We start from the raw sequence: 24,080 nt of genomic DNA, 5'->3' as shown, positions 1-24,080 counted from the left end.
AAATTGAACGAAATCCCTATTTTCATACGAGTTTCACCTATTCCGTGTATTATTATAGCGTCTTATCTCCGTTAGGTTCTGAGAACTGTTAAAATCATTTGAAAAAATAATAGAATTTATAACTATCCTTATGATTACAAAAGTTCTTAAACCTCTAAGTCTTATCACAGAATTTATAGCTACAGCTCTTGGAAAACATGTATATTTTGTAAATTTAAAATGTATATAAAACAATAGAATTATGATATTCATACAACAATAAAAGTCTCTGATTATCAATTCACAATACTTTGCTACTAACGAATATCAAATTCGATCCCTAAATCTCATACATACTGGCGCTTTCGGAGAAACCAGAAACTCAAAAGCCAGTTCCATCGGTTTCTCTACACTGACCACGAAATCTTGAACCATTTTATCCAGAATTACTGGCAATACCTGTTCAATAAACCGTTTGCCTGGACAAATCCTTTTCCCATATCCGAAAGGGGTTACCAGGTAGGCGGCAGCTGCGGCAGTTTCATTTCTGTCTTCATTCAACCATCTGGAAAGTTGAATGAATGCAGGTTTTGTGCATAGTAAGACTTATTATCATTACCTTTCTGGCTTGAATATTTTGGCATTTTTAAAGTTTACTTCGTTTTTGCACGCCAAGGAGGTTTGGCATAATACTATACTTCCTGCGTTTACATGGAATCCTGAAAGTTCCAAATCGCACTCTGTTACTCTGGCTAAAGCATGAACAGTAGGAGTAAGTCGGAAAGTTTCCATCGAACATGCCTAAAGAGATGTGAGATAAAGAATTGTGAGATTTAAAGGTGAGTAAAATTGCCTTTATATATGCTTTGGTTTGGTCTTTAATGATGTTTTCCTGACAATCTGGATTCAGCGCTACCTGATACAGGAGAAATAACAGGCTGTTTTTTAAGGTGTAAATTCCTGCTGCTAGGAAATCAACGATTGCAGACTTCTTCTCTCTATCATCTACATTGGCGTTCAGAACTGACTAAAACGGAGTTCCAGTGTGTGTGTTTTTTTTTTAATTTAAAATTTTCAACCTACCTGAAATACTGCACTATCCCTAACAGAATCGTCAGCATTTTTAATCAATTCAGAGGCGAACTCATACATTTCCCTCTCGCTATTACAGAGCCTCTTGTAGGTCTCGGTCTCGCGAACCTTCCATAGAGGCAGTCCGAAGTAGGTATCTCTACATGCTTTAAAGTTTTCATGTACTGAATTGGCCAGTTTTTCGGCTACTTCACATCGTTGATCCTCGATCAAAAACCCCATTCTTCTTCCTACAAATTGCACCTTTTTAATGATAATATCGACATTGACATTGAACTTGCGGCTTTCTTTTTTAATTTAATTTACGTGCTTAGACAGGACGTTTCTGCCCACGTTGAAGAATTTCAAAGTCAAGTTTAATTCAATGTTTGGCTGTGGCAATAAAATGTCTGCTCCCACAGTGACGGGAGTAAACAAGTTCCGCCTAATTATGTTACAGGAATTTTGGTTGAAAATATATATGCGTGTTTTATTCAAACATGCGGTTTTACTGGTATTTATTCAAATTAGCTCGTTTATGTACTGACAGAGGGAAAAAGATACTTTAGAGCAGGTATCTTGATGCAATCCTGGCTTGTCTACATCTGAAATGCAACTTATCCTCTGTGGAAATTTCAATTCTTCACCTCTGTATTTCATAACGATTATTTTCTCTTTTTTTAAGCTAAGATTTAGATTTGCTCGATGAAATAAGCCAGCTTCGATAATTATCCAATCGAAAAATACACATAGTTTCAAAATCGTTGCATCACCTCGATTCTTAGATATTTTATTACGTGAATAAAAAAATGTTGAAATAATTATTTATTAATTAATTTTGATTAAAAATCAATTAGCGTATACCGCAATTAGTTTACTGTTAAATTTTAAACAATAAAACCTGGCATCAATACAAGCTTGAAAACGTAACTGCATGTTTTGAGCTTCGTAGGCTATAAGATCTCGAAGAATACGGTGCTCTTCTTTTGTAACAGCAATAAGAAGCTCTTGGATGGTTCTGGAAGATTTTCTACGAGAGTTCACAATTTCAAAAAAGGTATCTCCATCATCTTCTATAGAGTTCAGATCAGGCGATAAAGCATGCCAATCTAAACTGTAGACGCTTTCTAGGTAACCATTTACTGTCATAACACAATGAGGACGGGATTGTCGTTTATGAAGGCAAATCTGTCACCAATACCCCCTCTCTATATTTTGGTACATAGATTCGGAATATCCCTAATATATCCATCGACCGTTGAATATTATACCGGCCTAATCCTCGATACTTCCTCTCGCAAAAGAAGACATAGGGCAAGCATGGACAGGTTGAGCAGCTCTTGTTGGTTTTCTCAAGATTCAAATTCAGCGGCTATCATTTATCATATAAATTCTCGTCTCATCAGAAAAAAGATCAAAGTGCTAAAATCTTTCGAATAAGAGGATATGCTGTTCAGCCCTCTACAATCAATGAAATCTATGTTGAGATTATAGCCGAGGAACTCTTATTGGTCGACGACAACGCAAACCAGACAAAATTCGTCTTCTTAGCGTTGCAGCAAATAGTACCTCCAAGTTCGTGACTCACTTCTCTTCTTGGTATTGCTATAGTAAGATTTCGTCTAATTGTTAAGCGTATGTAAGGATTCTGCCTTCACGCCTACGGCCACTTCTGAATATATTTTGTAGAGAGTTAGTCTCTAAATAGCGATATATGTATATAACATAATAAAATGTGGAAAACATCTCTTCCAGACACGCCTATTCGGTCAGTTACCAATCTGTGTGCATATCCTCTTCCACTGAAGCCACTATCCTTACAGGATCAATTTGTGATGTCACTTCGCGATTCAAGGTTTTGCTTTGAAGCCTAAAATTTAGGGCTATATGGTATATAAGACGCCTCAACCGTTCTTATTGGAGATGCAGTAAAATTGAGGCATATAGAATACTATTCAAGTACGATTCTACAACGAAAGTATCAAATATGAAAAGATGAATTTGCCAAATTGCTCTATCTTAAGTGGTTATTGAAAGTCAACAATTTTATTTGTGCTGAGCACTAAAATGGTTCTTTATAATTTAGCGAATAATCTGGCTAAGTATACATACTAAAAGCAGATGTGTTTCGTAGGTAAATTTATATTGTGAAGTAGCCAGATATGTAGAAATGCAAAACATAATTTCTAAAAATTGTTAAATACCATAAAAGTTTTATGTAACTTAAACATTTGAAGTCTGCAAAAACCAAGATATATAAAATACAATTTTTAAGTAAGACGTACAACAAATAACAAAAATCAAATGCAAGAAATAAGTTCGGAGTATTGCTAAATCTTAAAAGGTTATGATACTATGATACGCCAATAATTGAACATATACTGAATGCGGCAAGTGTTCGCTATAAATTTAAAAATTTATTCTATAGGAGAAAAGTAGAGGGGAATTGAATTGAATTCAATTCTAAATTCAGAAATATAGCGAAGAAAGGAAAAAAATATTGAAAAAAATTGGAGTATATCAATGTCTGATAGAATATTGTAAGGATTCTGTGTAATTTCACAAACACATACGTTAATTCAGCAAAAACAAGGACATCCAAAACAAAATTTTCAAGTCAGAACTAACAAAGGGATGAGAGAGAGAGAATCAAATGAAAAATAAATTTGAAAAATTGCTAGATTTTAAAAGGCTGTAGTATACGAATGATTTAGCTCATTCTGAGTGCTTTAAGGCTCTCTATAATTTGAGAAGATTTCTATTTTTTGTTGTATTTGTAATATTTTATATTTTGCAACGACATGTTTGATTTTGTGTTGAAACTTTATGATTGTTTTTTATAGTTGGGAATCATTTTTTGAAGAATAGGTTAATATTAGGTGGAAAAAATTAAGAGACATTTTTTTTGTAAAATGTTAGGAAAGTTTAAAACTTAAAAAATGTTAAAATATGTATCAATATTCTTCATTTTACAACGAAAATGTCGGCTGACTCACGCCTAACTACGCCATTGGCAGTACATAAAAATTGGCTTTATAATAATAATGCAACTCTTTATCAACGTATAATACCTGTAAAATTTTAAGAACCTATCATTGACGGTTCCAAATTTAGTTAAAATAACAATATACAGGGTATCCCATAAGTAGGTTACGTTGATTAAGGCCGAATTTTAAACGACGTAAACAGGTACAAAAATAATGCCAAATTTGTAAATTAACATATATCCTGAAGTGTCCACCAAAGGAGATACTGTCTCTCGAATGGGATCCCAATAAAATTACTTTTGCTAAATAACTCCTAAATTACTTAACGTAAATGTAGAGAATTTTGGTGTTTTTTTGCAATTTTGACGCACTCAATCCAAATATCAAATCAAAGTAGTTAACTATGAATCATAGACCTGTTATTGTTAGTGTGTTACAAAAACACCCATAATTTTTTAACAGATGCGAATTTGTGTTTCTTTGCTAAAAATACAGGGTGAGTCGGGAGGATCGTGCCAAACTTCAGGAGCCTGTTGTACATGAAAAATAAGTGTAAAAAAACTCAAATGTTGTTATCCGATTTTCGTTTGTTTACAAGTTATAGCGTAAATAAAATTAAAACATAAAATTTTAAAAAATTATAAATTTCATAAGAAATTCCATAAATTAACGTTTGGATATCATAGTAAATGTTCAAAAATATTGCCATTAACTTTTAAACATTTTCGGCTTCGTCTATGAAGAGCATTCGTTGCGCTCCTGATTGTTTCATGTCTTTCTTTAATAGCAGCTGCAGCATTTCTAATGCGTTGAATTAGTGCATCTTGAGTGTCCAATTTTACTCTGTACACTTCAGTTTTAAACCAACCCCACAAACAATAGTCTAGTGGTGTGAGGTCTGGAGACCTTGGAGGCCAACTAATAGGGCCACCACGCCCAATCCAACGTCTAGGTACGTTTATGGTAAATAGAATTCTAGTTAAAAAATTTTATTTACGCTATAACTTGTAAACAACCGAAAATCGGATAACAACATTTGAGTTTTTTTATATTTATTTTTCATGTACAACACACTCCTGAAGTTTGGCACGATCCTCTCGACTCACCCTGTATATAAACCAAAAGTTTTTTACTTAAGAAAGGTATTCTTGAATAATAGTTCTGTCACTATTTTTGAGAAACATTCAATTTAATGTTCTACGTACATTTCATATTATTTTCAATAAAACTTTGAAGTGAGTTTTGAAACAAATGCTAGTTGCTTAATATTTGACAGTGTGATTTTTTTATGTCTTAATCAGTTATTTTTATTAAATGTTTTTATTAAACTACAGTTACGAAACACAAAATAAACCCAAACAGAATACCAATTAAAAAATGTATGTAAGTAAATGTTTAAATAAAATTCAGTCCAAATTAAATTTCGACCGTTAAATTTTATTTAACTAATTTGTAAAAATATCAAACTGTCAAATATTAAACCACTAGCTTTTGTTTCAAAACCTACTTCAATGTTTTACTGAAAATAATATGAAATGTATGCATAACATAAAATTGAATTTTTTTTCAAAAACGGCGGCAAAAATATTATTCGAGAGTATCTTTTTTTGATTAAAAAACTCTAGGTTTACATACTTCTAGCAAAGAAATATAAAATTTGCATATACTAAAAAATATGGCTATTTTTGCAACACAAACCCCTTCAATGATAGGTCTATAATTCACAGTTAACTACTTTAATTGGATATTTGGATTGAGAATGTCAAAATTATGAGAATACTAAAATTTCGTAAATTTATGATATGTAGTTTAGGACTTAGCAAATATCATCGCATTGGGACCTCCTTCAAGCAGCCGTATCTCCTTTATCATATCAATTGAAATAATTGATATGATACGTACTGTATACATATTATTTATTATCCGCTTACCCAGCACCAAGGCACAAATTGCTTCTAACCCCAATCTTCCTGCTAGGTCTTCTAGATGCTCAATATAGCCTCTCTCGTTCCTGCTCTGCTTGATTAAGTGACACCAATCATCGACGATTTCATCCATTTGTGGCAAAAAATCTTGTATGGTTTTAGGACTTGTAAGCACTGTTGTTAGGGACGTTCTTAGAAATTGCCATTTCTCTCCTATATGAAGAAATCATTTCACATCATAATCAACCATCAGAAACTCTTTCCTACCTTGTTCATTGACCAATCCCGTGCTGGCATACCTCTCAGGATGCTCCGTTCGGTATTTAGCCACAGCAGCAGTAGGAGGCCTAATGGGGCACTTTCCCGTGCTTCTTAGCACCTTCTCAATATCACTCCTTTCAAAAACACTGATAATAGGAATATTGAAAAGGGCTTCCTCTTTAAAAATCCTCCCATATTTCTCCCTCATATCTCGATAAAACTCAGGTATTTTGCTAGTGTGGTAGCGCCCTGCCAGGAATAGCCACCCAGTCCCGATGAAAGGCACCGAAAAGGGGCCTGGAATGTCTTTGCACTTGAAGTCTTGCAGCTTCTTTGCCTGCCAAGGAGGGCGGAAGCCAATGAAGATGAAAAAAATAACTCCCAAGAAGAAGGTTACCACGTCGATCATCCCTTCGATTTTAGTGCTGTGGGGGATTAAAGTGTTAGATTAGGTAGGAATAAATATTTAAGTCTTGCATTACCTGAAGTGCGGTTCTGAGAACTAAATCATCGGTCTCGCAGCCGTCGCTGTCAACTCTCGAATTGCTTTAATTTATATGCTAGGAAAAAATCTCATTTCAAGCCAAAAAATCCAAATTTAAATATTAAACATAAACATAGTCGTTTTATTTTGCTTCGCTTATCACGAATCAAAGTGGGACTGATTAACTCTGTGTATACACACAGTCCGGCGTGTCGTTTGTTTAGAGACAGAAATATTCATAAATAGGAAGATAAAGCATACGTATGAGTATTGTTTAATTTGTGTACTACGGAATTAAAAATTGTGTTCTGATGACCTTTCTGAAATTAATATGAGGTTGCTTGTTTGTTTCAGAATTTATTCCGTTATAGCACTAGGCAAACTACGGTGCAATGAGATGACCGGCAAAATCTCCAAACTTAACGTCGCTTGACTTTTTCCTTCAATTTCTACGGATCCAGAAAAACTTCGAAAAAAGGCAAGTGAAGTAGGTTGTTGATATTTAGGTTGAATCCACCCTCAATAAAGATTTACACAGGAAAAAGTGTCCACCCTAAACATCTTTTCTGTTGCTTGTTAAACAAAAAAAAACGGCTAAAACACGCCAATTTTCAGAGAGAGAGGGACGTCCTTTGGTGAAAAAGTTGTTTTTAGAATGTCATCCCTCGACCTCTGGAAACCACCCATTCGACATTTTCAAATTGGAAGCGAGGTTGTGTTAAACCCTCTTTGAAAGATAAATAATAATAACTTTATTCCGTACGTGGTGGAGCTTTTATTTTTCTTTGTTCTTTACCACTAAATAAATTGCTTTTAACCATGAATGTTATTGTAATTAATGTTGAAAGTGTACAGGGCGTCCTATCTTCAATGTGATTGGGAAGTTTCAGGTATTTCCCGAGTAGATAGAGAAAAACAATGGTCAAAATCATTGACCCGATTTTTAAACAAATTTCAACGATCTACTCGGCATTTTTACATTTAGGCTTGTTGAGAGATAGAGAGTATTTTTTGTTTTATTTAAAGCCCCATAACTTTTTTGTTTGTGAATATTTTTCATTTTTAGCAAGCATTTTTTATGCATTTTCTTATATTCAATCCAGTGACGTACTGCAATTTTTCTAGATTAATTTGTTTTCGAGTTACAGACCAAAATTGCTTCTTTTCTAATGACTCCATTAACTACAGATTTTCCTAGCTTTCTGAAAATATATAGTTCCGTATACAGGGTTTAAGTGAAATAAGTTTCGTAAATTTAATAAATAGTTAAGAATATCATTTTAAATAATAGTTCTTTACAACAAGGGTTAAAAACATAATACAGCAGACGCTCGATAACGTAAATATGGGATAACTAAAACTTGCGCTAATGTAAACACATACTTCGTTCTATAGCATCAAACGGAACACGCGATAATGTAAACAATGTATACGCTCGATGACGTAAACAACTTTTTGCGACGGTGAATCGCCGATTTATGTTGGGGATTCACCTTTGCAAGAAAGTACGACAAACCTGGCAAACCAAGCCAGTCGTAGATGGTGTTTAGAACACGTTTATACATACGTTATAACAACCAATACATTGCATGCGTTAATACATTTTTACGATCATGGCATCCATGTCGTATAAAAGAAAATGTTTAAAATTAAGTGAGAAAGTGAAAATTATAGAAGAAGTTTCATTAGGCGCTGGAGTAACACAATTAGCAAAAAAATATGGTGTATCAAAAGCAACAATTTGCAAAATTAAGCGCATGAAAAGACAACTTTTACAAAGAACGTGCAATACATTTGGAGGACCGGGAAATAGAAGAACTTTAAAAAATGCAAAGGCACCCAAAATGGAAAATTCTCTGTATAAGTGGTTTTTACAACAGCGGGAAAATCATGTTCCAATTAGTGGCGAAATACTTAAAGAGAGAGCTAAATTGTTAAATCAAAAACTGAAAGAAACTGAAAATTTCGTTGCTAGTGATGGCTGGCTGCAACGATTCAAAGGAAGATATGGAATTCGACTGTTATCTATATCTGGTGAAAAATTATCAGCACAACCACAATTAGTACAACCATTTAAAGAAAAATTGATAAAAATCATTAAAGAGTTAGATTTAAGAATGGAACAAATTTACAACGCAGATGAAAGTGGTCTTTATTGGAAAATGTTACCAGAGAAAACTTACGCTGCATCATATGAAAAATCTGCTCCGGGTATAAAAACAGAAAAACAACGAATAACGTTTTTGGCCTGTACTAATGCTAATGGTTCACACAAGATAAAACCATTGGTAATAGGAAAAGCACAAAATCCACGATCATTTAAAAATTTTAAAGTTCCTGTTGATTATGACTGTTCAAAAACCGCCTGGATGACTAGCGGTATATTCCTGAAATGGTTTCATAAGCGCTTTGTTCCTCAGGTATAACAATAAACAAACACAAATGATCTGTGCATAATTTAAAGATGTTTTTCAATTTGTAGGTAAAAAATTTCCTAAAAGAACAGAAGCTTCCAATAAAAGCGTTATTACTATTGGATAATGCACCATGTCATCCTCCAGAACAACAACTGAGGAGCAGAGATGGGTCAATTTTTGTTATGTACATGCCTCCTAACGTAACATCAATAATTCAACCAATGGACCAGAATATAATAAGACTAACAAAACTGTACTATCGAAAGTTTTTACTTTCATCTGTTTTGTCTAAGAATCCTCAAAACATATCTGATGCTTTAAAAAAAGTAACATTAAGAGAAGCTGTCACAGATTTACATATGGCCTGGAGTGAACTTAATCAGGAAACTATTGCAAAATGTTGGAATAAGCTGTTTAGTACCAATGATGAAGATAATGAAGAAGAGAATGTTCCCTTAAGTGTAATTAGAGAACGTTTGCTATCCAGCGTTGACTCTATTGTCAATAGTGCATCATTGGATGTTGTTAATTTATTGAAAGTAGTGAATCCTAACACTGTTTGTACCTCAGCTGATATTAATATTTGGAACGAGGACAAACTAACGAATGATGCTACTAAAGATGAGAACAGTGAGAATGATGAAGACGATTCCATTGAAGCAAAAAGTTTGGTGACTGATGCCCAAGCTGTACATATATTTAATGAAGCTTTAGATTGGGCTGAAAGAAAAGAAGTGTCATACGCGGATATTTTAGTTCTTCGTAAATTACGGGCTCAGGCATTGGAAGATAATGCTAATCGCAAATTTACGCAGACTAAAATTGCTGATTATTTTTCTTCTAATTAATAACTACTTATTACTACAATAAAAGAATATTTGTTAATTTTTTATAGGTATGTTAGTATTAAACGTTTCTTTCAATAAATCTTTGAATTTTTAAATTACGTTCGCTAATGGAAACATTTCGATAATGTGAACCACACTTGGTTTTAATTAGTTCACATTATCGAACGTCTGCTGTAGTTGAAAAAAAAAATTAAAAACTTAACCGAAGCTTAAAATTTGAATGAAATGTCGAAAAACCTACTTGACAGATGTTGAATGTTTAATGTGTAGTAAAAAAAAAAACATTGCTAAAAGCAATTTAAAACTTAATTAAAACTAATAATACGACTCAAACGGTAAAAGTAGCCTTAAGTGGCAATGCCGCACTGAATCTTGGAAACCTGACCCTTTAAAGGGTCGCCTAAGTTAACTATGTGGGTGAAGCGATAAAACATCGGATGCACTGTAAACAGGTAGATCTATTTACCATGCCAATATCTGAGTTATGGGACCATCTGCTTTACGTTACTCTGTGGTCATCTGCATTTTATCCAATCTTATCTGACATATAATCCTGTACAAAGACGCCTGGCACCATGGACAAGTGGTGTCCATTAGGGCCTAGTGGGACGGGACAAGTTAAAGCTGCCCTTAGTTTTCACATTTGTCATGGACTGTATGTTGTTCAATACTTTTAATATTTTAATGTGACCTTATTTTTTATTCGAATGTTTTCTCTATCACTAAATGCAATACCTCATCCTTAAAGTTAATTTGAGTCAGTCGTATGTGAATTCATTCCGAGTTATTAACAATAACGACGTGAAAATGTATTCTTTACGTCCTGTCGTAGAACACTTACATAAATCATAACTTTGAAGAAAGATGGATAGGAAGAAATGGTCCCAATCATTGGTCTCTCGAATCTCCGGATCTTAATCCTTTGAATTTTTTCTTTTGGTGTCTCATGAAAAATTTGGTCTACGCTGTAGAAATAAGGGATGATTAGAAATGTACAGGGTCTATCAAAAATAAGTACATTAATTCACACTAATAATAGATCTCGTTAAGGGCATCGTTTTTTGTATGTACCATATTCCTCGAAAACCACTTTTTTATTTTTACATTTCCCTCCTTAAAATACACGAAGCGTCAATGATTCGTGTTGGTGAATTAAAACTATTTTCCAAAAAAGGGGTTGGAGATTGGCCTGCTGATCTCGTACCTTTGGCGTCAAATAAAATTTATTTGGTACTGTGATCGGTTAATATTTACGTTCGATGTTTCGACAAGTAAAGCCATTTAAATTTGTTAAAAATTGTTCATTTTCAAATCGTAAATACAGAAACATGGTTTTGGTATATGGTGGCTTCGATGAAAAGCTCACAGAATTTATTCACAAAAGTTTACGAGGCGTCAAACTCCTAATGAACGCACTTTTATGCATGTTATTCCAAATCTTTGGGATTACAACAAGTTTAAACCGGTAGCACATGAACGTGGAAGACGAAGTTCCAACAGGATTGTAAATTTCGAGCAAGAAATTCTTAAGAATGTTGAATTCCGACCAAAAACTACTACGAGAAGATTGACACTTCAGTTCAGGACATTGTAATCGACGGTATGGCGAATATTAGAACAACAGCAACTATATCCTTACCAGGCACAAAAAATGCAATTTTTGAAACCTGAAGATTTGCCACGAAGACTTCAATTCTATAAATGGCCTCTTGCTAAAAATATATGAACAATTAAACTTTACATCATTTTTGTTTTCAACTGATGAAGCTGGATTTAATCGAGATGTCTTCAACATGCACAATACGCATATCCGTGCAGAGGAAAATCCGCATATTATTCGACCAAACAATTTCCAGGAAAAATTTGAAATTAATTAATATATACGGAGAACCCATATATCCCATAAATTGCCTACTTATCGGACCTCATGCAATGTCTAGACGGCTAAATTGGCAAAGATTTTTATAATTTTGAACAGATGTTTTGCCCGATTTATTAGAAAATTTTCTACTGAATATTCAAGCCAACACTTTGTTTCTTTTGGACGGGGCACTTTGCCATAATTCACGAGCAGTACATAATTGGCTAAATGAAAAATTTACAAAACAATGGATAGGATGGGACGAAATGGCCCGCCGGATCTCCGGATCTAAACCTATATGACTTTTTCCTATGTTCATAAACAGTGTAGTTTATGCTACTCTGATAAACACAATCAACGAGTTAAAAGAACATGTAGAAAATGTTGCTATTTCGCTTCGAAATAACCCAATAATGTTGCAAAGACTTGAAGAATCATTTAGTCGGCGACTGCAATGTTGTGTTGAAAATAATGGTAGTTACTTTGGCCACCTTTTATGAATGAAGTAAGTTTTTTTTTTTTTGTATTTGCTTAACGTGTCCTTTTTCTATTAATGCGAAACTTTATTTATTCGACAGTATGAACCTACTTCATTGGTAAATCTTGTGTTACAATTTAAAAACTAAATCATCAATAATCGTAAAAATTTCGGACGTTAAGAATTCGGTGTTAGTACAAAAACTTGCCAACATTTTTTGGGATTGTATTTGGAATGTGTATATCACTCAGTCGACTTGTCAGTGCCGCATAGTGAAATTTGTCCAATACTATTTTTAAATCTACCTTGATAATATCGGGTAATCGAAAAAAAGGTTTTAAGGAAAGCTATTGGTCTTGAGAAGTTCTACCACCAGTTACAATGAATGTACTTATTTTTGATACACCATATATGTAGGGAAACGATTACACGAAGTCAGAGAACGGCTTGCATGCAGAGATCAGTTGGGCTAGACATACTTTGTAAATACTCCTTCCTACTAATAAATAGCGGTGTACCCTTGTTTCAAATCCCACGAAGACGTGGTACTGTCGACGAGAATTTTTAAGATAACTGATAACGACAAGCGTATGTCTAGTGCTTCATCTCTCCCTCAGCCCCTTTTGACTGAATGAGTAATTACGAGCGTTGGACCACGAGGATGGACATATACAACTCCCAGAGAAGCCAAAAATTAATTAAACGACATTAAGGCAGCCATTTTCATTTCCCTCTTGAACGACGAAGCCTTTCAATAGCTAGGAGGACGTGCTGAAGAACCACTCACAGACTTGACATTCAAAAAAACCACCGAGTTGTCTTGAACAGCGTTCAGTAGAAACGCACCAGCTGTCACAGAAAGATACATATTTGTTACGATGAAACAACAGGCACATGAAATCGAACACGACCTTGCACTACGTCTAAAAAGTGAAGCTGATAGAATTGACACTCCCAAACTAGACAGGCATCAGAGCTCTGCCCACAACGCTCTTTATTGCTGATTTACAAGATGGACAACTGCGAAAAGAAGCATTGGGGAGTCTGGAACGTAACAAAGAAAAACAACCCGCCAAGTTTAGATGAGCTCGTTGAACTTTGTTGGCGCACAACCATGCTTCAGGCAACTTTCGAAGTCATGGCTGTAAACACAGTCAACGCCCAAGTCGATGATCCGTTCAACAACCCAGTTCTCTCCCACGCGCAAACTTCCAAGAAGCTGTTCGCGGTAAAAAATTTTTCAAAACGTTGTTGCAAACCGTCCATGCTACTATTGTGGCGATGACCATTTCAACCGGGACTGCTCGTTTGAGGGCTACAAGTATACGGATTACTAGTAAAAAGAGTCAAGAAAGCCATAGAAGGGTTTTGCACCTCTGCCAATCTATGCGGCAAAGTCAAGACCGTCAACTAAACGACACGCGACACATCTACATCGATCCCCTGATCAACAGCCATTCAACCAAACTCCAATTGAACACAGCGGCCAATGTCAGCATTATTATATTATCTCGGAGTTACACTTATACCTTGGACACCCGATTCAACCTTCATCTCACGGCATGATTGAACATGCTGGTGAAGGAGCTATCGACATTTTTACCGCTGCAAACTACGCCATCGAGTGAAATGGCTGTCTCGTGTCTGGCAAGCTTCTCATCTCTAGCAACAAGTGCTTCAATGTTCTCGGTCTTGACGTCATTCTTAAGTTCGGTATCCTCCGACGCGTCGAAGTGCTCATCAAGGTACGTCCTAAGGTTAACTCCGTGATCATCGAACATACGGCGAAGTCGGCGAACGGACCATCTCTCACCTCATCAATGACCTCCCAAATGTCTTCAAAGAAAGGCTGGGTATCATGGTGCCATGCTAGGCGCATCTACAACTCGTTGATAATGCGATTCCAATCTTCCTGCCAAGCGCTATCTGTCCAAAGCAATGCTCTCTGATTTTAACATCGAGAACGCGGGAATCATTAGACCGGTCAATTACTCGCGTTGGGCAGCTCCAATAATCGTCATTCGCATACTAAATGGATCTATCCGATTATGCGTAGACTACTCTACTGGACTTAATTCGCATCGCATCATTATGCTTTATCTACTATGGACGATGTAGTAGACATCACCAACGCAGCAAGCTACTTCACGACGATCGATCTTTCTGAAGTGTGCCATCAAGTATCGCTTGATCTGTCGCTTACAACTATGTCTACACACCATGATCTATTCCAGTACACACGTATTTAGTTCGGACTCAGGCCAATACCTGCTTTATTGAAACAACCCATCGGCTCCATGATCTTAGGCCTACCAAGAGTCATGGCTTCTATCGATGACATCGACGTGGTTAGAAGCACATGGTTTGAACACCAAAAACGTTTGGTCGTACATCGGAATCGCATCAACGACTGGGGATTTCGTGTTCGCCCAAAGAAATGTTAACTCTACGGGACAACAATCAAGTTCCTCGGCTATCTTGTCGACGAAAAGGGTATCTATCTTTACCCCCAATGTTTCGTAGCACTCAAGAATATGTCAAGCCCAACGGACATCTTGTCGTTTCGTTTATTTTTGAGACTAGCAGACCAGTATGGACGTTTTGTATGCGATGTATATATGTAGATTTTTATTTTGTTAGTCTAGGGTATAATACAAAAATGGGTTTATGAGGGTGGACACAGCTTTCGTCTTCACTTAGAAATGTAACTCTTGAAGACGCCCAATGAATAGAATAGAATAGAATCTTCCCGTCTTCGGGAAAGTCTTAAATACTAAACCCTCTAACGGCGCACCATGGGCATACCCTAGTTGAGGTGCTACCGACACCACATGCATTACTCGTTGCATTGAACGGTGGTGCTGAAGCTAATAAGAAGACCTTCAACGGCGATTTCGTTAATTATAATTGCCTTTGCAATATTAAGGTTGACAAAGCTTACCACAGGTTAGGAAATCTCACGTACCAGCTAAAGTCTACCACGGGCGTGCCAAAGGGGTACATTAACTCCTTAACAATAACTTATCCCTAACTCTATTTACAATCTACAACTATTCCGATGGAGTCTCGACCTGATCAGAATACACAATGTAATACAATTAAAAACTATCTACAGGGTGGTTGATTTGACTATTGGATCCCAAATATATATCTACAAGAGCCTTCTTGAACAGCTTCTGAAAAAAGAACTTGACAAGATCCAGGATATGCTCGTCAGACCACTTTCCCTGGCACACTACAATTGGGATCTGCCATTGATTGTCACAGCAGACACTTTACAATATAAAATTGGCTGCATTTTTATTTAGCGTTACCCATATCGCTCGGATGAGGTAATCCATCATTCATCACAAGCCTTCAACAATGCTCAGAAGAACTATGCGCAAGTAAAGAAGGAAGCGTTTGCTTTGGTGGCCGCAGTTCATCTCTTCCGTCAATTCCTAGTTAGACGAAAGTTCACACTCCAAACGGAACACTGTTCGCAATCATCCGAAACAAATATGGCGTCCCGGCATACACGTCTAAGAAAATACAAAGATGGACACTCCAACTTTTATGCTATGACTTTAACATCGAATACATTCGCACCACTGACTTTAGTCGATCCGGTGCTCTCGGCCAGCTCATCGTCGAATATAAGGTCACCGACGAAGAACACGCCATCAGCCAAATTACCGAAGCAGCGGAAATTCATTTTTTAGCCGTAGTCACTAAACAACTTGGGGTCACCAATAAATAAATCGTCAAAGAAACTACATCTGATCCTACGCTTCAGTAAGTGCGATAATTAATCACGTCAAAATGGCTATCGGTTCGAACCCTTAACGACAAAGTGGCACCCTACAACCTCTGTCGACAAGAACTCACTGTAATCAACGGCTGCATTTTCCGTGGTGAACGACTAGTAGTACCTTCCAACTTCGGATTACGGTTCTCACTATGCTCAACGAAGGACATCCAAGAATTGTTCACTTGAAACGGCTAAGCCATCACTATGTTTATTGGCCTCAGCTTGACTCATAAGTAGAGAATATCGTTAGGAAGTGCGAAAAATGTTTAAAAATTGCTAAAATGCCTCCAACTCGCAATCACTTCTCTGACCAACCCCAAGAAAGCCTTCTGAAAGAATACTTCCTGAAACTTAACGAGGGGGATTACTTCCTCATCATCGTCGACCCATATTTCAAATAGGTGGATGTTATTCCTGTCTCAACTACAACAATCTTCTGAGTCATCGAGATTTTGGAACACCTTTTTATTACATTTGGGACACCAAACATTATTGCGTTTGACAACGGCCTCCAATTCCATTCAGAAGAATTCAGAGAAGTGCCATCCACCACGTTACATCTCCGGCCTACGTTGCTTAAACCAATGATCAAGCCGAACGCTTCGTAGACATCAGCAAGCAATTCTACAAGAAAAACATTTCGGAACTCAGCCCTCGTATGACCATCAACATGTTTCTTTTTAAGTATAGACGCATAACAAGTGACATCCTCAACGGAGAGACAACCGCAAAACGTTTCCTTGACCACCAATTACAAGTACCATTGGATACCAGTTTTTCCGTAGGTGAGAGAAGAAGGACGTCAGGAAAACACTCGAAATTTTGGACCAAATGATGTCATCTGGATCAAGAACCGACCTCTGAACAACTCTAAGCCAGGAGTCATGAAAAAATGAATTGGAAATGGTCTTTACGACCTGTGGTGCAACAATCAAGTGATTCGCCGACATGTCGACCAACTACCATATACAATGCGAGTCCTTAACTTGGAATAAATTCAGTAAATCAAAGACAGTTTTTTTTTCAGAAATATATCAATGGGAATCCGTCGATTAGTATTTTAAGTTTCGCTCTTTTTGATGTAAGAACCATTTTATACAGTCTCACCCAAATTTGAGATATGACGTCATTGACAATTTTTTTTTAAATGGCAATCCTATTTTTCATGACTATTCTTAAAGAGTATGCCAAGTTACACATGCATGAAAAATACCAAATTTTTACATAGTTTAAAAACAACATGCTAAAAAGCATTCATTTATCATTTTTTGTTAAACTAGGTTAGCGTCACAATGTTGAACAAGTAAGGAGAGCATCGCATTCCAGTTGTATTGAATGAGGATATTTATAAATTTATGGTTTTTTTGAGAAACATCGTTTGTTGCAAAATCGACGAAAATGCCGAACTTAAGTGAAGCCCTATAGATAAAAATTTAATGATGGTTGGATATGGAGATAGGACAAGAACATAAAATGAAGTCATTCATTTATTCAGAGAAAAATATCTTGATTTACCACCCATATCACAACATACCGTAAACAAGGTTGAAAAAACAGTTTCGGGAAAATAGGAATTTAAGAAAAACAAACAATCACCGTCAGAGTGCACTCAAAGAAGAAGTCAAAGAAAAACCTCATGCCTCCACTAGGTAGATAGAATACACCTTATATGACAATCCTCCAGAAACTCATCGAAGAAGATCCAGATAGAAAATTTCAGTTTTGCGAACAAATGATGGATCTACTAGACAGAAATGTTCCAGTCATAGAAAACGTCCTGTTTTCTTGTATTTAATTGACGTTTATGTTAAATGGTGAAGTAAATCGTTAAAATTGTCGTTATTGGGCAGACAACAACCCACATTGGATTAGGGATGGCCACACTCAAAATCTAGAAAATCAGTACTTGGGCAGGAATTGTTGGTGATCGAGAGGTAGACTCAATTTCCTTCCAAGGAAGCCCAATGGAACAGGATATTTAGAATTCTTGCAGAAAAACTAGTTGCGAATTTGGTTAGTCTATTTCTTGATCAGGTTGAAGCCGATGTCCCGAATACAAATATCTGACAAATATTTGAACAAGAAGGTGAGCTACCTCATTTTGCAAAACCTATCAGTGAGTATCTGGATAACGTATTTCCAGGCCGATGAATTGATAAAAGAGGCTGCTCGAATGGCCACTCAGGTCTCTGGATTTAATACCTATGGACTATTTCTTATGAGAGTACATGAAAAGCAAAGTTTTTAAGACCAAACCGGAAAACATTGAGGATTTGCAATAACGAATAAGATAGGAGTACAGGCTAATTTCTACCGAAGTAGTCAGAAATTTTCAAAACTAGCTTCAGCTTTGTTTAAGGTATTGTCAGTTAGTAAATGAAGAATATATTGAGCATTTATTAAGGGGAGATTATTGAGTGAAATCAGATTTCTTCATTTTTCGAATTAGATGATATTCGTTAAATATCTTTTAAATGATAAAGAATGAAAATTGGGCCTTTAAGAATAGTCATAAAAAAATTAGGATTTCCATATTAAAAAATAGTCGATGACCTCATATCTAAAATTTGGGACGCGCTGTATATAATTTTCTTACATCAAAAAGATCGAAACTTAAAATACTAATCGACGGATTCCCATTGACATATTTTTGATAAAAAAAAACTGTCTTTAATTTACTGAATTTATTCTAAGTTCGAGACACACACTGTATAGACGATACGCCGAAACGAAAATCAGCATGGAACCATACAACATTGAGGCCGACACAATTTGGCCTCCGCTGGTGGAATCACCAGAAACACCTTCAGTAGAGATACAGCGGTGCCTATCGCACATATCCAAGTACCCGTTCAGTGTCTGATCCGTTGGTCATAATACGGGAAAATTCTACGATTAACTATTTCCTTCACAGGGGAAAGTGTTACATACAAATGAAAAACAACGCTCATGCAAAAAATCCTCCTTCGTAATCTGGACATCCCTTGGCTGCGTTCAGAAATTTCAGCGCCTTAGATCTCGACGCCTGAAATTATATACAGCGTGGTAACTTTAACTAAAATAAATTCGGTATCTACATGCCATTCGATGTTTAGTAAAATTGCTTAAACACCTTAATTTTTATCGAACCTGATACATTTTTTGGTAGCATTCTGATGCTCCAAATTTCAACCTCTTAGCTAAATTGACGGATACCCATAAAAGTTTAAATGAAAAGGGGATTTAAGTAATATATCATTTTAAAGATTTTTTTAACCTGACTTTATTTGCCATGTTACTTTAATCATAGAACAACATTTGACTTGAAATGCGACATGGTGAGGTTTGAAATTACTAAGGAATAACATTCCGAAATTAAATTATAGGGGAAGAAATCATGGAGATGAATTTTTGGACATTATTTTCTCTGAATTCAACATGCAATAATCTAACTCTAATTTCGTTGAGTTTATTTTTGAAACGTTTTGAAGAAAGCTTCAGAAGAGTGCAAAATATTCATAGATGAATTCTTCCATAATTTAATTACGTCCGTGTTTGGATTAATATAATAGAGACACACGATAAGAACTATAAATAGATTCCATAATTTGTCAAGAAGTGGAGAGTTTTCAAAATACCTTTTACATTTGTCTGCTTTGTCCTCTTTTGGATTTCTTATCATTATTCTTATATCTTTGCTATCACTGACTTTCTTCTTTTCGTCGCATTAAGGCACGCTCCTTCCGAACCTCCAGTTTTAATTATTTTTTATACTCATTTATATACCTTCACCAACAAAACAGCCTTTACACAGCGCTTGTAAAAAATATTATAACACGTTTGAGACTTTCATAAATCCAATATTTAAAAAATGCTTAAACACGTAAAATTTTATTTGAGCATTTAAAAAAACTAAAAAAAGCATTTTATGCATTAATTTCAATATTCAACTTCTTCACTCCTATTGACCTACCTCTACCAACTTTTCACTATTTTTACTACTTTTCACCCATTTTAGTGTACCAAATGAAAGATAATTCAATAAGATATACCACTGGATTTTTTGAACTAAAATTGGATCTATAGTTTCTTTAAAAAAAGTAGAAGAAAATCCAAATCCTAAAAAAAATTAAAGTTTTACTCGTTGTGCCCTAGATAGACAATCCATTCTTATTTTATTTTGAAAGTGAAAAAATAAAAATGAGACATAGAAATTCTAAATCGTCTTCAATTCAAACAATTTTGATATATGTGTAAAATAGTTTAATTTTCATAAAATTCATTAGTAGTTTAATGCAGTTGTTAAGCTTCTACCACAGTTAGAATATAAAAAAGAACATTTATACAAAAAGCAAAGAAATGAAGTTTCAATTTTTTTGAAGTATGAAGATCACAAAAGAACTTACAAAAATGCATTTCTCATATTTAAGAAGAAATATCCAGACTGATTTATTGATAAAGGTGTAGTTTGTCGGATTAATAACAAATTTCAACAAAGCTGCTTCTAAATGTGGAAGACCTCGAACAGCAACTGGTGACGATGAAGCTCTAAACATTCTTTTATTTGTTGATAAAAACCCGATACAGTCTACCAGTAAATTGCCCGCTGAATTTGATGTATGTATGTAAAATCAGAAAGTAATCTTTTAAAATGAGAAAACTTTCATCCTTACAAAATTTCTCTTACTAAAAAGTTGTCGTCTAAAGGTTTTGATCTCGAGATGGAAAATTGCTAATTAATGTTGGAAAACTGATTCAAAATAATAGGTTCTTTTCTAGAATTTTATTTTCAGATAAAACACCGATTTGCTTAAATATATATTATATAATCGATATAATTGTCGCTACTGGTCTACAAATAATTCTCTTTGGATACACACTCTGCAGTTGCAAATCCGCAAAAACCCAATGTATGGATGAGTGTAACAGGTCATTGGTTCATTTTTCATAGAGAAGAACTTAACAACGCATCATAATTGTACTTATTGCAAAATGAGGTAGTTCCATTAATCGTCGCAATTTCTCCTGGAGAAAATGGGGAACAAGTGGCGAATAATATTTGGTTCCAACAAAATGGTGCATCATCATATGACGCTATAAATCTTAAAGGGCGTCTTGATGAGATTTTCGCCAGCACATGGATCGGTGGAAAAAGCGCAATAGAATGACCGTCATGATCTCCAGATCTTACCCTCATTGATTTTTTTGTGGGTCACTTAAAGGATTTCGTTTACAAAATTCGACTGCGAAATACTTTGAAATTCAGACACAATCAATATTAATAATAGAAGTAGTATTGGCTAATTGCATAAGAGTTCGACAAATGAGTCTTTGCCAAATTGTTACTGATGCCCAATTTAAGCACCTATTGTAGAAATATTAAATTTGTTTGTTGCAATAGTGAGTTACTTTATTTTGTATCTAATAATTTTGTTTTTTAAGAAAAGTAGATCCAATTTTAGTATACCGTTGTATCCTTCATTGAGTTACCTTTAACTTGCTATACTACAATGGGCACCTTTCCATTTGAAAATAAAAAGTTAGTGGGGGTAGCTGAACAGGAGTCAAATTTTTGAACACTGAAGATAATGCATTAAATGTCTTTTTTAAAATAAAATTGTACGTCTTTGGGAATTTTTGAAAAATGTAATGCTTATGAAGTTATAAACATGTTGCAATACTTTTTACAAGCGCTGTATACTTCGCAAATTTTTGTTCATCAAGGAAGCAAAACGTGCAAAAGCCGATTTCAACAACAATAGAACCAGTTTTTTTAAATTGAGTTTTCTGCCTGATCGTGGGATAAAAAGTCCGTCAAAGCTTTGCATGTACTCGATCAAATGTTACAGACTGTAACGGCGCAAATGGCATTCCGTTACAGTTCATTAAGCTAGGCAATTTGTTTGTGCGACGTTTTTCCGAAATTCTATAGCAGAAAGTGTTCTAAATTAGGTGCACATAGTGAATTTGGTCGTTGACGTGAAAGTTTTAGATTTATTTTGCCGAAAATGAGCATTCCCACAAAAAAGTCGAGTTATCGGTTAGATCTTGCAGAGATCCATGGGTCTCGTATTAACTTCACTGTTTTAATGGTCCAGCTTAATCTTGCGCCCACTCAAAATATATGAAAAGGTAGGAAAAGTAGTTGGACCTGCGTAAGTAGGTACTTAAAATTTCTTGCTCTAAGAGTTTGATATTTGGATAGCTTAGATGGGACTCAACACATATAACAGTTTCCTTCAAATTATAAGAATAATTAAGTTTTGCAAAAGAACTGGAAGAATATACTAAAGTTTCAGTCGATAAGGATCCTGTTACATTTTTTACCCGACGTTGAAGTTTTTCCCCTAATAACGCGGATTTAAAACCACTCTAATACAAGCATCTCGCAAATGGTTAAAGAACTTTTTCCTATTACACTCTCTATTTCTACTTCTAAAAATTAAAATCCTACCTATATTTCTTAAACAATTCAAACTCACATTTAAATATCACTCAACTCCAAACTGGTACCGTCCATTTAAAAATTCAGAGCAATTTTTCTCCCGCACACGCGACTCCATCTACATGCGGAAGCATCTAACGATAACAATAACAACAACAAGGATCATTTAAAAGAACCGCGCGTAGTAGCCGCACATCTAGATAGTTCGCTGGTACCAAACGTTGAACCACAAGAGGAACAGCTCGATGAGAACAGAATAGTTCAGGGCAAAAGCCATTGCTCTCGAGCTTCGCCGACAGTTACTGATGGCGGAAGTATGGTTTTATTAATCTAATAAAATGTCGTATTCATGACTGGTGCAAGATGTTTTTGATGGGAAAATTCGGTTTTAATTGTGTACAGGCAGAAAAGAAAAAAAAACGCACAAGTGCATACATACACGACTATAGAGTTTCTTGATGGTACCAATTAAGTAACGTATTAAATGTCCGAAATAGAAAAATTCCTATGAGTTCCCAACTACGGGCATTTCAGTATCCTGATCACAACTATGTATGTTCATCAGTAGTATATTTAGATAATTGGTGGGGCTATTTCTTCATAATTTTTACTATTTCTTCCATTCATGTGTTACCACGTACAATGTGTTCGTTTAAAAACTTACCGTCCCAATAAGTTCAGAACGAAAAAAGACACTAAAATGCGGTTTGTGGGGAACCTCAAAGGTTCTATGAATAAACATTTTTGGTAGCAGCAATGTTAATATTAGGCACACCCCCAGCCCTCCCACCTTCAGAATTTTAAAATGACTCCTACTAAAAAATTTCAACAGCGTAGACAAACTTGCCAGGCCCTAGTTAGATTTGAATGGTATCGTTTAGTAACTTGCAACTAATTTACTGGTATTATTAAAGTGTTAATTTATCAAAAATTGTTTATTCCAAAGAAAAAAAAGAGTCAAAATTGTATTAATTTATGGTGCGAACAAAGAATCCCCTAGGTAAACTAAGGTGGTATTCAACAAGAGACAAGCCTTGGAATGCAAAACGAGGTAGTCACAAGGTGTTAGAGGAAGCTACTTAGACCGAAGTGTTAGGACACTTTATAACCGAGCCGACTGCACTACTGAGAAAAATGTCCCATGAAACCGGAATTTAATTAGGTTCAGTGCACAAAATTACAAAAAATCATAAACTGGTGGTGGATTGACAGGAGCTATGCAATAGAATGGTTGGCAAGATTCCCTGACTTAAAGCTGCTTGGTTTTTTGCTTTGAGAGTGTTTTAAAATTGTAGTTTACAAAGCGGTTCCTCGGAATATTAATGATTTAAAAAATCAAATAACTGCAGAATGACGAAAGACTACAAGAAAAACTGCCAATCGAGACCGAGAACCTGTCGAAAAAAGTTGTATTTCGATTTAGAAAATAATGAGGGGTATTTGGACATTTTTACATTAATTTTTAAATTTGTAATTTTTTGAAGAATATTTCTTTTTTTTGTCAACAAAATATTGAGTTTGATATTAAAAAATTGAATTAGAAAGTTGCAGTCAG

General features: G+C 35.3%; 2 protein-coding genes and 1 long non-coding RNA gene across 3 annotated transcripts; 2 read left to right on the top strand and 1 right to left on the bottom strand.

Moving 5' to 3' along the window:
- Positions 1-186: 186 nt before the first annotated feature.
- On the bottom strand, positions 187-22,819 carry shd (cytochrome P450 family 24 subfamily A member shade). Its single transcript, XM_066283013.1, has 9 exons — positions 22,563-22,819; positions 10,814-10,937; positions 6,706-6,783; positions 6,230-6,648; positions 5,969-6,175; positions 1,063-1,301; positions 833-1,006; positions 599-780; positions 187-544 (listed from the first exon to the last, which is right to left on the bottom strand). The coding sequence occupies exons 4-9, from the start codon at positions 6,630-6,632 to the stop codon at positions 307-309; spliced, it is 1,443 nt and encodes a 480-aa protein (XP_066139110.1). The 5' UTR covers positions 6,633-6,648; positions 6,706-6,783; positions 10,814-10,937; positions 22,563-22,819; the 3' UTR covers positions 187-306.
- Positions 6,886-7,424, top strand: LOC136339636 (uncharacterized). The gene is made up of 3 exons (XR_010732171.1): positions 6,886-6,968; positions 7,062-7,194; positions 7,246-7,424. It is a non-coding gene; the product is annotated as an uncharacterized lncRNA (long non-coding RNA).
- On the top strand, positions 8,044-10,016 carry LOC136339609 (jerky protein homolog-like). The gene is made up of 2 exons (XM_066283006.1): positions 8,044-9,127; positions 9,190-10,016. Exons 1-2 carry the CDS (start codon positions 8,321-8,323, stop codon positions 9,970-9,972), a joined length of 1,590 nt encoding a protein of 529 aa, XP_066139103.1. The 5' UTR covers positions 8,044-8,320; the 3' UTR covers positions 9,973-10,016.
- Positions 22,820-24,080: the final 1,261 nt, after the last annotated feature.

This window comes from Euwallacea fornicatus, chromosome 6 (genome assembly GCF_040115645.1).
Source record: "Euwallacea fornicatus isolate EFF26 chromosome 6, ASM4011564v1, whole genome shotgun sequence".
Taxonomy (NCBI): domain Eukaryota; kingdom Metazoa; phylum Arthropoda; class Insecta; order Coleoptera; family Curculionidae; genus Euwallacea; species Euwallacea fornicatus.
This window is presented reverse-complemented; position numbering and strand designations above follow the sequence as displayed.

Coding starts and splice junctions, on each gene's coding strand:
- shd (XM_066283013.1), bottom strand. CDS start 6,632: ATGATCGACGTGGTAACCTTCTTCTTGGGAGTTATTTTTTTCATCTTC. Junction 6,176..6,229: donor GGGATTGGTCAATGAACAAG/GTAGGAAAGAGT, acceptor TTCTTCATATAG/GAGAGAAATGGCAATTTCTA. Junction 545..598: donor AAAATATTCAAGCCAGAAAG/GTAATGATAATA, acceptor TCAACTTTCCAG/ATGGTTGAATGAAGACAGAA.
- LOC136339609 (XM_066283006.1), top strand. CDS start 8,321: ATGGCATCCATGTCGTATAAAAGAAAATGTTTAAAATTAAGTGAGAAA. Junction 9,128..9,189: donor ATAAGCGCTTTGTTCCTCAG/GTATAACAATAA, acceptor TTCAATTTGTAG/GTAAAAAATTTCCTAAAAGA.